Source organism: Colobus angolensis, unplaced genomic scaffold (assembly GCF_000951035.1).
Source record: "Colobus angolensis palliatus isolate OR3802 unplaced genomic scaffold, Cang.pa_1.0 Scaffold42, whole genome shotgun sequence".
In the NCBI taxonomy this organism is placed as follows: Eukaryota; Metazoa; Chordata; class Mammalia; order Primates; family Cercopithecidae; genus Colobus; species Colobus angolensis.
Window position 1 is genome coordinate 5,196,815 of NW_012117599.1, and position 20,329 is coordinate 5,217,143.

General features: G+C 48.1%; 1 protein-coding gene across 1 annotated transcript in view; it reads right to left on the reverse strand.

The window, feature by feature from the left end:
• TBC1D8 (TBC1 domain family, member 8 (with GRAM domain)) overlaps positions 1–20,329 on the reverse strand; it is a 207,550-nt gene that overhangs the window by 20,926 nt on the left and 166,295 nt on the right. The window contains exons 8-17 of the mRNA XM_011956582.1: positions 15,389–15,596; positions 13,652–13,846; positions 12,763–12,939; positions 11,327–11,477; positions 8,836–9,050; positions 7,566–7,683; positions 4,818–5,103; positions 3,680–3,809; positions 3,425–3,523; positions 2,766–2,834 (exon numbers count right to left, since the gene is read on the reverse strand). Of these exons, the coding sequence (XP_011811972.1) occupies positions 2,766–2,834; positions 3,425–3,523; positions 3,680–3,809; positions 4,818–5,103; positions 7,566–7,683; positions 8,836–9,050; positions 11,327–11,477; positions 12,763–12,939; positions 13,652–13,846; positions 15,389–15,596 (1,648 nt within the window). The remainder of the gene's footprint in view (positions 1–2,765; positions 2,835–3,424; positions 3,524–3,679; positions 3,810–4,817; positions 5,104–7,565; positions 7,684–8,835; positions 9,051–11,326; positions 11,478–12,762; positions 12,940–13,651; positions 13,847–15,388; positions 15,597–20,329) is intronic.

Below are 20,329 nucleotides of genomic sequence, written 5' to 3' on the forward strand. Positions count from 1 at the left end.
GCTGGTCTCAAACTCCGAAACTCAAGTGATCCACCTGCGCTGGCCTCCCACAGTGCTGAGATTACAGACATAAGCCACTGTGCCCAGCCCGAACTGTCATTTGAAAAAATTAAAAATGCTTTAGCAGTACTGACTAAAGTTGGATATATACGTCACCCATGAGCCAACAGTTCCACTTCAAGGAACACATTCTACAGAATCAGCAGCACTGGGGACCAGGAAATGCATAGGTGCTCAATGTCAAGCAGCAACAACCGGAAGCAACACAAATGTCACTCAAGAGATGAATGATTAAATATATCAGAGTTCGGCCCTACGAGGAAACGGCAATCACTAAAAAAGTATGAGAAAAGATCTATAGATTCTCATCTAGAACAAAGTTCATGATATATGGTCAACTGAAACAAAAAAAAAACCTGCAGGTCATTATATATACTATAATTTCACTTCTATGTGGGAAAGAAAAGTGAGTGTGTATATATGTATTGTAGGCATGTGTGTATTTATAGACAGACACAAGAGGGAAAATTCTGGAAAGATATGCAAATTGTTAACCGTAATTACCTGTACAGGGAGGGTGATAGGGGCATGATAGGTCCTTTTTTTTTTTTTTTTAATTTTTATTTATTTATTTTGAGACGGAGTTTCACTGTTGTCTCCAGGGCTGGAGTGCAGTGGTGTGATCTTGGCTCACTGCAACCTCCACCTCCCATGTTCAAGCAATTCTCCTGCCTCAGCTTCCCAAGTCAGTGGGATTACAGGTGTGCGTCACCACACCCAGCTAATTTTTGTATTTTTAGTAGAGACAGGTTTTCACGATGTTAGCCAAGCTGCTCTTGAACTACTGACCTCAAGTAATCCGCCCACCTTGGCCTCCCAAAGTGCCGGGACTACAGGTGTGAGCCACTGCACCCAGCCACTTTCCTTTCTTGCTTAGAAGCTTTTTCTTTTTTCAATGGTAAGAGTAGGTGTAATTTTATTTAGCTTTGTGTCTTTCAATTAAACTTCGAAAATAAGTCTTATGCAGAACATGAAAGGAAGCAAAATAACACTGAAGAGACCAAATGCTCTCTAGAGCACAATAACCCAGCAACACTGGGTGAATTTCACTGCTTAGCAGTACGAACGCATTTGTGGAATACACAAGGCACTGTTTCAGGCCCCATGCTTCCAGGAGTAGCTTATGCACCAAGTCTGTATTTATCCTGTTCACATCCTACTTGCGGAGATAAAGTAATGAAGCTGTTCTCAATATGAGAGAAAAGGAGATATCACAGACCTGAATTTATGTGATTTAAAGAATGGCTTTAAACTAACAATAAAAATAAATTTTCTCAAGTACCAACCAACACTGTTCGTCCTTCATAGGAAGGACAGAAACAGGAAACAAGCATGGTTGGCTCTGAAGGCCTTCTTTAATCTTTCCTATGAAACATGAACGATGTGGCTGGTACTTAACAAAATTTGTTTTTATTGTGAATTTAAAGCCATCCTTTAAATTACATAAATTCCGGCATGCGAAGGTTCCTACTCTCTCAACTTGAGAACAATTAGCCCTAAATAAGTAAAAGTCTTTTTAAGGTAAAAAAACACACAAGCCAAAACTCACCTAATTTGTTTGCCTACTTTTATGTTCCTAATATTCCGTTTTCCTTCCTTGACAAAAGCCAAAATAAGGCTGGGGGGTTGGGATACCAAGTAACCTGTGACTTCATATTTTGCCTTCACACAACAAAGGAAACAATAAAACGTGCAAACATGATATTTACAGGAGAAAGCGGCCTGCTAATTCTCACCACATATCCTGCTCATTAGGAATGAGGAGTGCAGGAACCTACCAACCAGCCCAACAATCCCGTCAGTGACTGCAGGGAAAGGCCTGCTCCATGGCTTCCGAAGCCCTGAACTGTGCTGACTCATTTCAGTTGTGCCGGGAACCTGAGCTCAGGAAGGAAAGGGGCACGGAGCCCCCACCAGGACGAGCTGGGGCAGCTGCACTCCTTTCCCTGCCAGGCTTGCTTTCTGCAGCTGCACTTCCTCCCCTTCTCTGCCAGGGTAGCAAGAGTCCACCAATGTGCCTGCCTCTCTTCCTCATTTCCATTCACTGTTTTGAGCAAGAAAACTCTAGCAAACATGCCTGAAGATGTTCTTTGCAGGATGATTCCAGGTAAATATCCAAATATTAAAAATCTCATTAACTATATTAAGTATTAGCTGTATGACAGATCATAGAGTTATTTAAAATGATTAAGACTATACGGCAACATGGAAGAATGTTAAGGAATAATAGAATGTGAACTTGCATGCATACCTGCCACACAAATATGAAAATATGCACGCATGTACTGTGGGGTGGGGTCACAAGTAATTAAAAAGTGCATCGGGTGATGATTTCAATAAGGGTCACTGTTTCATCTCCTGCGGACTAGGACCCAGAGCCCGCACTCAGAGCAGTGGCGAGCAGAGTGGATCACAGCAACGAAGCCTTCCCAGCAGAGTGCAGCTGCTTCAGTGCGAGGCCAGGCCTGCTGGGCTGCCCAAAGAGCACCCTGGCTCCCTCCTCCCATGTTCCAGGGCGGAGGGTGGGGAGAGAGGTTTCTGGGTAGAAGTGAGTAGGCAGGCTAAGACAGCTTCAAGGGGGGCAGCTCCAGCCTCTGTTCCACAGAGCCCTGCAGGCAGCTGCATGCTGGCCCCTGGGCAGGCTGGACACCACAGCTCGGGCCAGCTCAGGGCCTGGAACCCCTCGTCCTCCCAGAGCTGCATACCTTGAATAAGTCATAGAGCTCCTCCAGGTCTTCAGGAAGAATTGAGACTTCCGGGATAACGACTCGAAGCTTGAGGAAAGAATGAACAGCAATGGCATGACATCTAGGCCTGCACCCCGGGGGTCGGGGCAGGAGGGGACTCTTCCTCCTGAAAGGGACCCAAGGGGCCCATGCACCAGCTTCCCTCCTGCAAAGGCTCTTTTCTAACATAAAGATCACTTCCAGGTATCTTTCCCAGGTGTTTCATCCTCAGTGTCTTTCCAGTTCACACATCAGTGCCTAAGAACAAACCTACTGAGCTCTAATGGAAGCCAGGAAGCTAGCAGAGAAACAGCACGAGCAGGAGGAGCCTTCTGAGCACCGGCTAATGCCCCTGCAGGCCCCCTGTGCTAGGCACTATAGACCCCAACCTCATGTAACTGCGCAGCGGGCGCTGTTACCCCCATTTTACATGGGAAACGGGCTCACAGTGCTGAGTACCCACCCGGCTCCAAAGCCCGCACTGTTTCCACACTACTTCACCCTACGTTGTTAACGTAATGCAAAAACAAAATTCATCTTCCAAAGCTGGCATTCTTATGACATGACCAAAAAGGACACACACTTCCAGGTTGGCTCCCCAATACCGTGAGCACCAGCATGAGGCGTCTGCTACCCACCACGTTCTGCTTTGTGGTGTCCTCGTGGCCCTGGAGAACCCTGATCCTGTGCTTGTAACGCAGGTGTTCGATCTGCTCCACAGACTGGTCTCCAAATTTCTGCAGGGAAACAAGGGACCACTTGCCCAGTCCCATGCTCATCCGAAGTGTGGAGACAGGAAGTGGCCCAGGAACCTCCCTCCACATCCATCCCCCAGTCACGATTCCCAGGGGGTTGGGGGCTACAACGGGGCACGGGACGGGGGTTCCCGTTACCTCATAGGAATCCCGGATCAGGTCTGAAATGTCAGTCACAGGGTAGGGCTCCTGGTCGTCGGAGAAAAAGGCATGGTGGCTGCCAACTGGGGGCCCTGGGCTGTCCTCATTCTTAATGTGATCTAGAAACCTGAACACACCGCCCCGTCAACACCCAAGTCCATCCTCATTCGGGTACCACACAACACGTGCTGCCTTTACGGTGTCAGACATGCCAGGGCACTTCAAACACCAACACCTGGGAGGAGGGCAAGGCTGCGGCTGCTCCGCTCATTTTAGAGAAGCGAGAAGCAGCCATGAAGCCCGGCTTGTGGATCGGGCTCCACAGGTGGCTTTCCAGGCCTGAAACTCTCCAGTGAAGTAAGCCCAACATTCTGTGCATACATGCAAGGTTAAGCTTCCATTATGCTCTGAAAAAGAACCCCCTCTTTCAATGTCATCTGACTTGCCCTCGGCTCCTAGAAAGCCCAGCTCTGGTGCTCATCCTAGTGGGCCTTTTCCCTCACTGCTGCTCACTAGCCTTATGCAGAAAATGTCTGCAACCTCTCGCTGGCTGCCTGACACCATGATGCCCGGTGTCCCCCAAGCCCTGTTTACGGCCCTGCTCTTCCTGGACTCTCTCACTGTGGAAAGGAGTGAGAGACGATGTCACCCTTCACCCCATGCCTGGGACAGTGCCACATGGCAAACTGGCTCGGGGAGGCCACAGAATGTCAAGAGGCAGAGTGGAACAGAAAACCTCCACAGGGGCCAGGCAGTGACTCACGCCTATAATCCCAATACTCTGGGAGGCCGAGGTGGGTGGATCACTTGAGGCCAGGAGTTCGAGACCAGCCTGGCCAACATGGTGAAACCCCGTCTCTACCAAAATTACAAAAATTAGCCGAGCGTGGTGGTGGGTTCCTGTAGTCCCAGCTACTCGGGAGACTGAGGCAGGAGAATCATTTGAAGCTGGGAGGCGGAGGTTGTAGTGAGCAGATTGTGCCACTGCACTCCAGTCTGGGCGACAGAGTGAGACTCTGTCTCAATAAAAAAAAAAAAAAAAAAAAAACAACAACTTCCCCATGGATAGCCCTACTGGGCACGTGCTGCTGCCTCCTCCATCTCTGGTTGGCCACAGAGGCGCAGCGGGGCCCACCTGCTGAGGATCATCAAGGCCTGGCCATCGTCCTTGCTGCTGCACAGGTCCTCAGCATTGGCCTCAAGCACAGCCAGTCCCAGTTGGAAGATGGCTTTGATGCCATCATAGAAGAAGCAATCTACCACATTCACCGCACTCTCTAGAGGCATGATGCTGAGGAACAGGGTCAGGAACCACGACAGAGAGATGGAAGCCAGGGCTGAGAGGTCGTTCATGTGCTCCGCCAGCTCCGGGAGGTGACCCTTGATGAGCTCCTCGAAGACAGACTGGTCCACTTGCGCCCCTGGAAAAGGAAGACCACAGGGCTCTAGCTGGGGTGAGACTCACTCTCTAAGATCAGTCCAAAATAAAAATCACTTTGAGGTAAACAGAACAAAGAGATGGAATTTGAGTCCAGAAAAGCATCCATGCTTAGTTCATTGATTCTGACATTTAGACCAAGGTAATTCAATGGGTAAAAGATAGCCTTAAAAAAAAAAATACTGCTTGATCAGCTGGACACTAGCATGGGGGAAATAAAAAAGGAACACTAGCCTCTACCTCACACCATACAGAAAAACACATCTGAACTAGACCATAGACCTACATATGAAAGTTAATACTGTAAAATTTTTAGAATAAAATTTAAGAAAAATACATTTCTTATGACATAAAAAGTACTAACCATAGAAAAAACTGTAAACTGGATTTCGTCAAAATTAAAACTGCTATTCTACAAAAGACACCATTAATAAAATGAAAATGCAAGCTTCAAACTTGGAGAAAATATTTGCAATCCATATGCCTGACAGAGGTCTTATATTCAAAAGCAAGAACTCTCGCAACTTAGAAGGTAACAACCAACCTTTTTTAAAGAGGCTAAAGATTTGAACACTCAGAAGAGTCAATAAACAAATGGTCAGTAAGCAAAGAGACATCATTAATCATCAGAGAAATGCAAATTAAAACCACCATAATTATACTACTTCTTACCCACTAGATGCCTAAAATTAAAAAGATGGACAATACCAAGTGTTAGCAAGGATGTGGAGTAAGCTGAACTCTCCTACAACACTGGTATGAGACAAATGAACATGTTACATCCACTCTGGAACACTGAGTTTCTTAGTAAGTCATACATCTAACATATGACCCCTCAATTCTTCTCCTAGGTAAATATCCAAGAAAAATGACAGTATATATTCATAAAAACACTTATATGACTGCTCACTGCTACTTTATTTACCATATTCCAAGACTGGAAACAACTAAAATGCACATCAGCAGGTGACTGGACAAGCACACCAGTGAAATCCTACTCAGCAACAAAGAGGAACAAGCTCTACAAACACACCAACAACATGGCAGCCTCTTACAGACACTCTGCTGTGTGACAGAAGCCAGACACAGAAGACCCCGTCCTCCATGAGTACATTTATACAAGGTTCAAGAGTAGGCCAAATTAATCCATGCTGACAGAACTCAGTACCAGCTGGTGCCTGTGGTACTGAAGGGGGCAGAAGAGAACTTGCTGGGGTGATGCATGTGTTCCAAAGGTCCCCTCCTGTCTTGGGGCAGTGTCCACACAGGCACGTGCACTCTCACAGAGGGTCTAGTTGGCACTGTTGCATATGAGCTGTCACACAGCAACAATCATCAACAGTGGCTTTGACAGCATGTCTCTCAATGACGCCGAGGTTTTAATTACTCCTTGCTGCTCTGTTCCTTATGCTGCTTCCCACAACACAAAGTAAAAAGGGAAGCAAGCCAGCTAGCCACTCAGGCACACGGAGGAGCTGGTGTGCACGGCCGAAGGCTCAGGGAACGGCACACCTGGGCCAGAAGGCACAGAGCCATCACCGCCTTCCCAGCTGACCACACCACCCACCTGCCCCTCCTTATTCCTAGGGTTCACCCTTCAGTCCTGAGGGCAGAGTCTTTAAAGGCGCCTTCCTCCCGCTTTGCTCCTACATCCACCCAGTTGCTAAATTCTGTCTGAAGTTGGTTCTGTTCCCAGGGCTGCCACCCTAATTTTAGGCCAGCTCTATCTCTCATGTGAATTACTAGGAAGGGTCCTTAAGAGTATCACCAGCCCAAAGCCATTTTTGTATTGTTTACCAGGAGGTTGCCGGACCACAGAGACGATACACATTTAAATCTCAACCACATGAAAGTCAGGTACCCAGCGCAGGAGTTTTGCAAGGCCACAGGTTACCCAGAGTCCAGACAGCAGCCAATGAGCTTTCTTAGGATGTCCTTATGGAAGTGGGGGACTTTTCCAAGTCTGCCCTTGAACTGACCACAAGGGCCTTGAGGGTCTCTAGTTCCGTCCCACCTGCCTCCTGTCTCTAGGGGAACCGAGGGCCTTCTGTCTGAACAAGCTCCCTGGGCTACCGAGAGGCATCCCCCAACATCCCCACCCTCCCTTTCCAGGCCATGGCATCCGTGGAAAACCACCCTGGTTTTCACTTTCTGACTTGTTTCCTGGGCCTTGGATCTTTCTTCCCTTCTTGTAAGTTCAGCTATCCATCTAAAGTCATGTGTTTGTTTTAATCCCGACTCTGTAGGTCTTTATTCCACTACATTGTCAGAACTGTGCAGAGAACTTCCCGAGTTAGTTTTGCAAATTCAGAAGTCAAACTGTGTTTGCAAACAGACTAGCTGAGTGGTACTGACAGATTCTGTAAACAGGACTGATGAGAAACATCCTGCCCAGGCTCTGTCACTCTTCCCCAGGTACACAGGAGGAGGAGGGGGTCTGCTTACCGATCACTCGGTGGTTGAAGTAATCGGGCAGCATCCGCTCACACACGGCAACCAGCAGCCAGAAGGCTTCCTCCTCCTTGGCGTACAGCAGCAGCACGGAGGTCAGGATGTTCATGGACTGCTCGGGAGTCAAGGAGGGCAGTTACTGACCAGCCCACGTGATGCCACAGAGACGTTACAAGCATCCAAGCCCAAACAACCCACAAAAGTAAAGGTTTCATAGGTGAGAGATCCAGTGTACACCAGCCACACTGACACTGTGCAGTGGAATGACCATGATACCAACACTGTCCTCACAGGACACACCCAGCTGAGCGATCAGCCACCACTCAGCTCCGGCCCCCATCCAGCAATGTGGAATCTAGCTGAGGTGCAAGTCTTAGGGGTGGTTTAAATCCAGCTCTTCTCTGTTTGTTCAAACAGACACACACGCATGCACGTGCGCGCACACACACACACAACTTAATTCGCTCATTGACTTTGCTTATTCACAGGAAAACGAAGTTTGAAATCTTAAATTTTTAAATGTCAGGAGCTTCACTAATCCCGGCTTGTGCTGGGTTTGGCTGCTGCTTTAATGGACTGCCTGCTGACCACACCCTCAGCTCGGGAAAGCTCAGCAGACATCTCATCTCCACTCATGTGTCCTAAAGGAAGGGGATCGGCCCTGATCATCTTCTTTCTCCCCAAATAGCGGTGCCATTTTAAATAATTCCTGTAATTTCTGTAGAGGTCTAGAAATTCTATTAATGCCCTCCTATGTCTGAGCTCAAGAGGGGCGTCGAAGACTGAATCTGCCCTGCCACCAACAACCACTACACATGCACGCTCCTCTTTTCAGGAACTCAGTACATTTTTTTTTGAGACAGACTCTCGCTCTGTCGCCAGGCTGGAGCGCAGTGGCGTGATCTCGGCTCACCACAACCTCTGACTCCCTGGTTCAAGCGATTCTCCTGCCTCAGCCTCCTGAGCAGCTGGGATTACAGGCATGTGCCACCATGCCCAACTAATTTTTGTACTTTTAGTAGACGGGGTTTCACCATGTTGGCCAGGACAGTCTCGATCTCCTGACCTCATGATTCGCTGATTATAAGAAGATGAGTCCCTCTGGCCCTCACTTGATACTTTCTTTCCGAAAAGGGACCGAGTACAGTGCCTTCACGTGACAACACTCAGGACCGGATGACTGGGAATGGAAATGAAACCCTGGGAAGGTCAATGTGAGACACCAACTAAAGACTCTCGACGCCCCAGAGCACACCCCTTTCACCTGGCAGTATCCAATCTTGGGGTTCCGGTGGGCATAAGCCGTCAAGACTCTCCTCAAAGCAGCAATCCCCGTTTCGTTCTGGAAGGCGGGGTGCTCTGGCAGCGAGCGGTGCAGGTCTCGTTCTATCTCCTCGGTTACCAGGCAGCATTTCCCCAGGGACTCCTCCACCAGATTCCCGTAGTAACCAGGGTGTGAGGCAAGGTCCGTCACAGCATCTGAGTTTTAAAAGCAATGTTTCAAGGGGGAATGATTACTAGGATGGTGTCATGATGAAGAGGACGCTGGTCCCATCAGGGGACCCCAGTGGGATCTCGTTACTTACTGAGGGACAAAATATTGGCTGGGTACAGTGACTCACACCTGTAATCCCAGCAATCTGGGAGGCCGAGGCGGGTGGATCACTTCAGGTCAGGAGTTCAAGACCAGCCGGGCCAACATGGTGAAATCCCATCTCTACTAAAAATATAAAAATCAGCCAGGCGTGGTGGCGGGTGCCTATAATCCTAGCTACTCAGGAGGCTGAGGCAGGAGAATGCCTTGAACCCAGGAGGCAGAGGCTGCAGCGAGCCGAGATCACACCACTGCACTCCAGCCTGGGCGACAGGGTAAGGACTTCATTTCTGCCATATAGCCTAGTCCAAAAAACAAATTTTAAAAAATAGTATGGCTTTTCCAAGAATAACCTTATAGAGCGAAGGGGAGAAAGCTCATAACAGAAATAACTGTATTAATATGCTTTTACACATTGTATTCCCTAGTAACAGGAGTGTGCAAGCATGTGCACGCACACGGAAATTTCATGCATTAATTCAACAAGAAATGACACTGAGCACCGATGCGTGAGGCACATGAGGGGGCGCAGCTATGATGGAGTGAAGGGGCCAGCAGCACAGCGCCCACATCAAACTCCGAAGTCAGATCTGAGATGCACAAACTGCAGAAGGACTGAGCCCAGAAAACTCCTGCGCCAGCCACCCACAGCCAGAGCTACAGCCCAGGCCTCACCAGGTGGGCAAGATGGAGGGATGAATGCATCCCTTATGAAAAGTGTGTGCATATGCGTGTGTGCGCACGTGTGTCTGTGCATGCATGTGTGTGTGCATGTGTGTCTGTGCATGCATATGTGTGTGCGCGCACATATGCGTTAAAGAGACCTAGAGGAATGCAGGCCTTGGGCAGTGACAGGCCTCACCTTCAGGTGGTGGATTCTGAGGAAGGAAGCACTGTCTTTGCTCGCTCCTCCATGCCTTTATTTTTCAACTATGAATGGATGTTGTTATTTTTACATACAAAAATACAGAAGACATTTTTCACTTTTAAAAGGAGGTGTTTCAGTGCTGCGCCTCTGGAAGTTAGCTACAGAAGCCTGGAGGCAGGAGGGAGATGAGGGGCGCAGTGGTGCAGGCAACATCAGTGACCAGCAACCACACCAAGCACAGTGAGCGTGCCAGTCAGTATGAGGGCTGTGTCCGGGCATCTCAGGCAGGAGGTTGGGGGCTGGGAGGAGACAGGGAAGAGGAAAGTGAGGGACAAAGTTGGGGGTAGATAAGGAACCAGCAAGAGGCTGATGGTGAAGTAGGACAAGGGATGCTTCCAGTCCCAGGAAGAGTGACGGAGCAGGGCACAGGTACCCAGCCCAGCCTCCAGGCGCCTCCATGCTGACAAGAGCACCATGAGGACATCTGGGGAAGGGACCCTCTCACCTGGCCTCCCACAGCACCCTGAGGAGCAGCAAAGGCACACTCCAATGGTAGGGCCTTCCCTTCCTGCCCTTGGGCCCAAGCTCCTTTGCCCCAAGGAGCAAGTGGCTCACAGCTGATACGGAGAGACGGACAAATGCCTACCCAGTATGTTCCTGGGGAAGTTTGGTCCCAGGCTCAGCCCATCCATCATTAAATGTCCTGATAAGGGTTCCCAGGCGTTCTCCAATAGGTGCAGGGAGAGGCCCCAGGGTTCTGAGGCTAAAAGAGGCCCTCCCTGAATAGGTCCAGCAGAACAGAGGAAATGGAACAGAAGGGAAATCTACACTTTTGCCTCTGGTGCCTGCCACCTGTCTTCACTGGAGGAGGGACCCATGGTAGCCACACTCTGAGAGATGTGTTTCAGCAGCCCAGCCAGTTGACAATGGATGACGACTTTTTGTTTCATCTACTTCAGAGCTCACACACTACAGACACTTCACTTCCAGGAGGTTCTGAATAGAATTCTCAGCACTATGTAGAAGGCATTTTTAAAGGAGTGGCCGTCACTGTGCCCAGACCTCACATTTACCCAGTTGGATGCCACAGCCCAGAGGCCCAGGCAGCCTGACCCAGGTCCCACAGCTGACACAACAGTGGGTGGAAGTCCTCAGCTGGGAAATCACAGGAATGACCCAAGGACAGAACCATGTCATCTGCACATAAACACATGCGCTGCTCCAGGCCGGGTGGGCTGTTCCTGTGTCCATGACAAAAAGAACAAGTAGCTTAGAGACACCAAGAGCGCTTACCTGAGAAGAGAAGCCAAAGTCTCCCACGCAAAGATTCAGGGATGCCCATGGCTACGAGCTTCCGAATCTTCTCTGTGCGAAACATACACACGGTTCTGCCGTATTCCACAAAGTGGTCATTCCACAGGCTTATTTTTATCTGTTCTCTGGACTGGAAATGGGAATATTCTTAATGTACAAAGAAGTCCGTCCTCACCACCCCCGCCCACCAAGGCACCACTGGTGATGGAGGAAGTACTGCCTCTGCCAACAGCAACGGGCAAGAACATTTGTATTCAAGCCACAAATATTTCTGAACCTCTACCGGGGGCACAGAGGACAGCCCTGCAGGAGCTCAGAGCCCAGGGGGAGCATTTATACAAATAAAATACAATTTCCTTAGCAAGGCTGATAACAAGGATAGGTAAATCCAAGTATTAAAGTAGCCCAAATCAGATGGGAGGGAGGGGTGGGTAAGGGGGACACTGGTGGAAGCTTTCTCAGGATGTTTCATCTGCCGAAAAGACACTGGTCAGCTCGGAGGGCAAAGGGGAGTACAGGGGTATCACAACTTCCCGAGCTTCCTGACAGCCAGAGGGAAAACTGAAACCTGAAAGAAACTGCATTGTTCTCATTAACAGGAATGAGAAAGATACCATTTCCCTAGGCAACTGAAAATACCTGAAATTACCCCTAGGTGGCAGGAACGTTTAGTGCCTTTTAAACAAGGTATTTATATTTGCTTTTGATTATCTGTATTCTCCAGTAATGGCAGAAATACATACATATATTTAACATTCTCATACATTTTGTCAACAGAAGTTAATTAAGGATCCAGGTGTAAAGCCTATGAGAAGGCTCAGTTTTGGATAAATAAAACCAACAACAGATTTTACAGGAGCCGTTAAGTGACCAAAAATCAGCTCGGGGTAACAGGTTCATGGCCACTGCCGGGTGCTCCCTGCCTGCCATGGCCCCACTTCAAAGCACAACTTGCAGTATCTTTACCAGACTATACGTGACATTTCCCTCAAGTTCTCCCTACAAAGAGGAAATCTGTAAGTAAATATAGCAAAAATATTTCCAGTTTAGTAAAACTAGAAGACTGGTGACCCCTTCTCCCAGAAGACAAAAAAAACGAAAGCTGGAATGAGGGGCACACAGACAGCACTGGCTGGAAGGAGAGGGACCCCCAAGGGGCAGCGCGGGCAGCTCCCCAGGCCCCGCAGCTGAGAGCTGCCCGAGGGTTACCGAACGGTGGGTGGGAGAGCTGTCCCTCAGTCCTCTGACCACCTCAGTGGACCCCTCTCACTTTTCACCCATGAGAACAAGAGGGAGGAGGAGCGCTAGCTTCCCAAGGTTAGGTGTCGTGTTCCATGGTGACTTAAACAGCTGGGCAACCCCCTAAACCCACGGCTCAGCTCTGTGGTCCAGCTTGGACACCAGGCGTCACCCACCATTTGGGAGTCGGGGCTCTGGCTGCCTGACTGCTGGAAGGCAGTGACCAGGGCATCGGGGTGCAGCAGCGGCCTCTTCTCTTTTTCACTCTCCTCGCTACTTTGAGAAGGCACCATTTCAAGATCCCCAAACCTGTGGTCACCGCACATGCTTGCTGAATGAAACACGGGTGACGCCTGCACAGCAAGAGAGAGAGAGACAGAGAGAAAAGAGGAGAAAATCATGGCTTTAGTCGAGGGGACAGTCTTTGTGTGGCCTTTGGATGCATGGGCATAGCAGACTTCAGTGACTCGGGGGAGACAGACTGACGCCAGACCAGACAGGGTTCCTAGAAAGACACAGTCCCACCGCATGCTCCGGGGGAGGCTGCCCCTGTCCCCAGAGCCCAGGTCTGTATCTGGGTCCATACACAGTTCCTAATGGGCAGCCCAGCCTCCCCTCAGCTTATGGACAGGAGGATGGCCATCCTGAGAAAGGAGCCCTGGGATAGAGAGAGGCTGCACCTCCTTTTCTCCCCAGAAGATACATGAAGAAAGGAGACCAGGCCCCAGCCACCCCAGGGCCACCTGTGCAGCTACCCAACCTCAGGGCCGACGAAGCTCCTCTTTTAGCGGGTTACATGTGCCTCTAATCAGGCCATCCTTGAACCTCAGGAGCAGGGATAGCAACCCTTCTCACCTGTGAGTGGTGTCCCCGTCACCCCCTCCAAGCTGTGGGGCAATTCCCCACACCCTCTCAGGACACCCGGCACATCAGAAATGACAGCAGACCACACACGCGCCCCACACTCTTCTCGTCCCCACATGGGTCTCCTCATGTGTACTCCCCTTTGGAGACCACGGCCTGAGACATGAAGAAGGGGATCATCAGGGTCCGGAGAGACCATACCATGTCATCATCCGCAGAGGTGTCGTAGTGCACGGGGTGGTTGGCATGGACCTGCTTCAACCTCACAAGCAACGCCTCCACCAGGCTGTCTCGGTCCCGGAGCTCGATGAACTGGAAGGCCACCTTGCTTCTGATGCTGACGATGATGGGGTGCGGCAGCAGGCTCGTGTCCTCCATCTTCTCGATGCTCACCACCTGCGCGAGAGGCAACATGCAGGGACAGCAGGGAGGGAGGAAGGCAGGAGGAAGGCAGGCATGTTATTACATATGCAGAAGATGTCCCGAAACACAGGGCAAGGCACAATTACTGCAGAAAGGAGATGATGCAAAGGTGAGAAAGCGGCACTGCTCACCACCGCCACAAGGGGAGGCTGTGCAAGGCTGCATCAAGGGGCGACTGGATAACAAAGTGTGGTCTACCCATACAACGGAGTATGACCCAGCCTTGAAGAGGAGGGGGATTCGGACAGAGGCTCTGGTATGGATGAGCCCCGAGGGCATTATGCTAAGTGAACAAGGCCAGTCACAAATCCTGTGTGAATCCACTTGTATGAGGTACCCGGAGGAGTGAAATTCATAGAGATGGGAAGTAGAAGGATGGTTGCTAGGGGCTGAGGGAAGGGGAAGAGGGGAGTTGTTTTATGGGGACAGTGTTTCCGTTGTCAGTGATGAAAGAGTTCTGGAGATGGATGGTGCTGATGGTTGCACAACAGTGTGAATGTACTTAATGCCACTGAGCCATACACTTAAAATAGTTAAAATGTCATTTCTGGTTAGGTACACATTACCAAAATAAATTTTTTAAGCATGTAAGTTGGCTTCTGGATTTCTTGCTCCATTAATAAGTAAAAATATTTGTAAAATGAAGACATCTACTACAGAGTAACAACATGGAGGTAGGAGACCACAAGGAGTAATCCCAGCATTGTCAGAGGCCAAATGGGAGGATCGATTGAGCCCAGGAGTTCGAGACCAGCTGGACAATACAGTGAGACCCTCCTCTCTAAAAAAAAAAAAAAGAAAAAATTTAAAGAGTTTTGAGTTTTTCCAAAGAATAATGCTCAGAACATTTGTTATCAGAAAGAAGAATCTGGAGGTCCTGACGTGTAAACAGAGTTGTGGGTACCATCTCACCAGAGCTGCTGCCCTGAAGCCAAAGGACTGAGCCGTTCAGTCTAGACATAATCTGAGCCCCCATTTCCGAAAAGAGAACTGCAGTATTTTATAGGAAGAAGGGACCTGATCCCTGTCAAAGGAAGCATTTTAGAATTTTTAACTGCAGTTCCAGGAGCATATAAAAGCCAGTCAATTTACCATTTATTTTTAAAAGGTGATTTTTTTGTAGGTTGCTTTTTTTTTCCTTTATTTTTTTTTTTGGTGAGTGAAAGGGGAGGATTCATTCCTAGGAGCTGCTGGAAAAATCTTTAATTTCTAGGCATGTACTTTTTAATAACAGCTTTATCGATAATGTGGAGGTTAGAGTCCCCTGTACTCAGCAGTCACTTGTTAGCAAATTTCAGGATGCCATAGCAACAGCAGAAAAAGCAATGGCCGAATGGGTAATGGTCCAGTTCAGGCCATGCCTCCCTCAAGAAGCCCAGCCTTGTAGCCATCCATCTGCAGATGGCAAAGCCGCGCCGTCTGAACTTCCCCTCCCACACTCCATCTCACAGCGAACCACCTTGGGTTGGAACAACAAAAGGCTGCTTCAGGAAGCAGACAGTAGGGCCGGTCTACCTCTCTGAGTGGCAGGACGATCTTACAGCAGCCGTCTTCTCTGCTGGCAAAGCAGATGTAGCTGTCAGAGGTGAACATCCGCCCCGCGGTGTGACAGCGACTGAACGGCGTCCAGAGCGAGCAGTCCACAACCGCGTGCAGCTTCTCCTTCCTCGGCAACCTGAAGAAAGCCCGGAAGAACTCATTCTGTGCTCTGGCTTCCAGGTCCCTGGGGAAGGACAGGGAGAGAAGAAGAAGAAGAGATAGGAAAGGTGAATGGACATCTAAGATTCCAAAGAAAATACTTTTACTTTTTTGTTTCATTTTATTTCTGAGACAGTCTCGCTCTGTCGCCCAGGATGGAGTGCAGTGGCACGATCTCGGCTCACTACAACCTCCACCTCACTGGTACAAGTGATTGTCCTGCCTCAGCCTCCCAAGTAGCTGGGATTACAGGCATGCGCCACCATGCTCAGTTAATTTTTGTATTTATAGTAAAGATGGGGTTTGCCATGTTGCTCAGACTGGTCTCAAACTCCTGAGCTCAGGTGATCTGCCCACCTCAGCCTCCCGAAGTGCTGGGATTACAGGCGTGAGCCACCGCGCCCAGCCAAGAAAATACTTTTAAAGCCACTGGCACAATTTGTATTTAAGTGACTGCAAAAAGGCACCATGCACGTCCTGTGCTGGTGCACGTGGGCATCCCACATTCTAACTGCACAGCCAACCTTCAGAACAAGGACACAGAACAGACGTGCTGCCTCTGCACAGAAGTAATTTAATAAACTCACAGGCCAAATAAGCATTCCTTCCTGGTTTGAGTAACACGGAGAATTACCAGAAAAACAATTGCTTAAGAATCCAAGTTTCAAAAAGTTTGATAACAAGTGGTGAGGAGGCTGTGGGGAAACTGGAACCCTACTGCACTGCTGATGGGAATTAACATGGTGCAGTCATGTTGGTAAACACTCTGGAAGCTCCGCAGAAGGCTAAAAACAGACTTAACATTTGACCAAGAAATTCCACTCCTAGGCAGATAAGCCCAAGAGAATTGAAAATGTATGCCTTGCACACAAATGTTCTTAGCAGCACTGTTTATAACCAAAAGGTAGAAATAACCCGAATGTCCATTAACTGATAAATGGATAATCACAATGTAGCGTATCCATACAATCAAGCATTGCTCAGCCATAAAAAATGAATGAAGTACTGATGTGTGCCACAACAGAGATGAACCTTAAACATATCATACTGAGTAAAATAAACCAGACACAAAAAGATGACATACTGCCTGATTCCATTTAAATGAAATATCCAGAATAAGCAAATCTCTAGAGACAGAAAATAGATTAGTGATTGCTCAGGGCTTGGGGGAAGAGAGAGAAATGGGAAGTGACTGCTCATGGGTACATGGTTTCTTTTTGGGGTGATGAAATGTTCTAAAATTGATTGTGGTGATGGTTGCACAACTCTGTGAATATCATAAAAACCACTGAATGGTACACTTTCAAAGGATGTATAACAATTACATGGTATGTAAATTAAATCTCAAAAAAACAATTAAAAATTTTAATGCAGCCAGGCACAGTGGCTCATGTCTGTAATCTCAGCACTTTGGGAGGCTGTGGCAGGTGGATCACTTGAGCTTAGGAGTTTGAGACCAGCCAGGACAACATGGCAAAACCCCGTCTCTACAAAAAATTACAAACATTAGCTGGGTGTGTTGGTTCACACCTGTAGTCCCAGCTACCCCAGTGGCCGAGATGAAAGGATCACTTGAGCCCAGGGGATAAGAGGTTGCAGTGAGCCGAGATCACACCACTGCACTCTAGCCTGGGTGACAGAGTGAGACCCCGACAGAAAAAAAAAAAAAGAAAAAAAGTTTAGATGCGTATCTGACACACAGTAAGTAATCAATAAACATGAGTTATTATTATTATGTTTTTTAAAAATATATTTTAAGAATCCAGGTCGGGTGCAGTGGCTCATGCATCACATCAGTATTGACAAGAGAGAATGTTGATGAGGAGGAAAGCAGGATCCTAACCCCCAGGCAACTCCACATATCCTGATTTTTGGCTCTAAAACCAGTAAAGAAAGCAGCCAAATCACAATGTTTGAAAATACGGATCAATTTATGTCATACTGCAAAATTCTAGTAATTAGGGGGAATTCCAACATACAGAGGGAAAGATTTTTCTCTTGCACTTTATAAAGTTCTTTATAAATACAAGGATGAAATGAGCACTCGCTCGAAGTCAGGAATATGAATTCTTGGCTTGCTTATGTACTCTGGAACCCCGAATGAGACTCTCTGTATCTCATTTTGATTGCTACAAAAAGGGAATAATGTCTGAATTCTCTGCTTCAAGGGATCCCTGTGAATCTAAAATGATGCCCACAATATGGTAAAAGAAAAATTAGGCATAGTACCTACAGTATGATCCTAACTTTACATAAATTCCTTAAAATTTCCAGACAGGGATGTGTACAAGGACTTTATCTTAAGTGTTAATAGTGACTGTCTTTGCGTAGTGGGACTTCCACTTTCCAATTTTATTTTGCTTACATTTTCTACATGACTACCATATTAGCTTTAAAAAAAAATTTTTAGCTATTTTCTTTCGGGAAAAGTACAACTTTTTAAAATGTTACACAAATGCCATAAATGCAAGATAGTAAACTCTCAACTCTGGAATCAGCTGCACACAGCTCAAGTGAACTTTTCAGGCACGATCTGGTTGTGAGGCCCCGGAGATATGATCTCACCCCAACCATTGCCAGGCTGGGCTCCCGGACACATGCCTTTTCTGCAGCCCCTTCTAGGTCTCATGTCCATCATCACACATCTGATTTACAAGCAGCAGCTGTCATACAGAGATGGCACAATCCCTGGAATTTACTATCAAGCCCTCAAAAAGAGAAGACACATACATGCCCAGAAAGTCCTCTGGACACACAGAGAAATTAAATTCTACAGACCACAATGGGTCCAGTTTCTGGGGCCAAAGCTGCAGTTCCTTAAATGCCTGATACAACATGGACTACTGTTCCCATGGGCGCCTGAGCTGCCTCCAGAGAGGAGCTGGGAGAACACAGGAAAGGCCCTGTGAATGCTCTACCAGTTCACACACTGCAAGAACGGAAGGCAAGGCCCCTCAAGAGGATCCCAAGTTCCCCAAGCTGACTACGTCCGATGCATTTAAATTGGAAAACTTCCACCCTTGTCCTCAGAGCATGCAGGCCATGTTGGCTTTGATGAAAATAAAATCAACCCTTACTCCCCCAAGTATCTCACAAACGTGGTTCTAGTCGCCAGTGAGTTCACCTGTCAGCCTTCCTTCCTAGCTGGGCATCTCTTTCCCCTTAGGACATGGTTGAAGCCAAAGTGAACACATGGTGAGTATTCAAATCATAGAAGCTTGCACTGAGCCACCAGAAGTGTGGGAGGACTTATACTTACATTTATTTTGCACCGAATCCCTCAAATTAAGAATAAGGTGTTTCAGGCTGAGCATGGTGGTTCACACCTGTAATCCCAACACTTTGGGAGGCCGAGCTGGGCAGATCACGAGGTCAGGAGTTTGAGACCAGCCTGGCCAACATGGTGAAACCCTGCCTCTACTAAAAATACAAAACTTAGCTGGGTGTGGTGGCAGGTGCCCGTAATCCCAGCCACTCGGGAGGCTGAGGCAGGAGAATCGCTTAAACCCGGGAGGCGGAGGTTGCAGTGAGCCAAGATCGCGCCTCTGCACTCCAGCCTGGGCAACAAGAGCGAAACTGTCTCAAAAAAAAAAAAAAAAAGAAGGTGTTCCGGTATCTGAGGCAACTAAACCATTTTGTTCCACCCAGTGCACCTGCTGCCTCAGTTCAATCGGCTTCTCTCTCTGCGGCTTCGGAGTAGCCTGCGCATGCTGCACACAGTCTCCATTCCCCTTTCAGGGCTGTCCTAGCTTTCCCTGTAGACATCTGTCTTTTGCACATTTGGATAGCCAGAGACCAGAAACCTCAAGTTACGATAAAGTAAGTAGCAGGGGGGACTTTCCTAAGATCTGAGTTAGTTTCCTTCCTCCCTACTAGAAAGTTCTTCCAATTTCACCATTCATTAAATATGTATTATATACAAGATAGTTAAATTTCCAGCATAACTGAGATGAAGATATAGTGACTTTGAAAAGATGAGAAATCAGCTCTTTATGAAGTTCAGAATAAGACCATCCTATCCTTTAGGTCTATTTCAAAGCAGATGTTAGTTTTGATGCTAAATCTATCAAATCCTTTTACTGAACACCATCAAAAACAAAGCCACTGGTCACAGCGTGCTTCTCAGACTTTCCAGTACTTCCTAAGTGCCTTCACTTTTCCTCCATAGAAAAGAACAGACAGTGGTGACGACCTGACATTCGAAAGGTGGCCACACAAGCCTGTAGGTCACTGCAGAAGCACCCCTGTGAGGATGGAGACTATCCCAACTACCCCAGCTACATCTACCCTCCAGTGCCTGCACACACAGGCCACAGCAATCACTCTAAGAGAGAGCTACAGCTAAGACTAGCGGGGAAAAGTGCCACCAATCCCTTTTTTTGTTTTTGTTTTTGAGACACAGTTGCACTCTGCTGCCCAGGCTGGAGTGCTGTGGTGCAATCTCAGCTCATTGAAACCTCTGCATCCTGGGTTCATGGGCTTCTCTTGTCTCAGCCTCCCGGGTAGCTGGGATTACAGGTGCCCACCACCATGCCCAGCTAATTTTTGTATTTTTAGTAGAGATGGGGTTTCGCCATGTTGGCCAGGCTGGTCTCGAACTCCTGACTTCAGGTGATCCACCTGCCTTGGCCTCCCAAAGTGCTAGTATTATAGGCATGAACCACTGTGTCTAGCCTTTCGCTCAACCTTAACTGAAGTGGAAAGCAGTTAGCAGCCACAGACTGGAGCCAGATTGCCTGGGTTTATTTCCAAACTCCA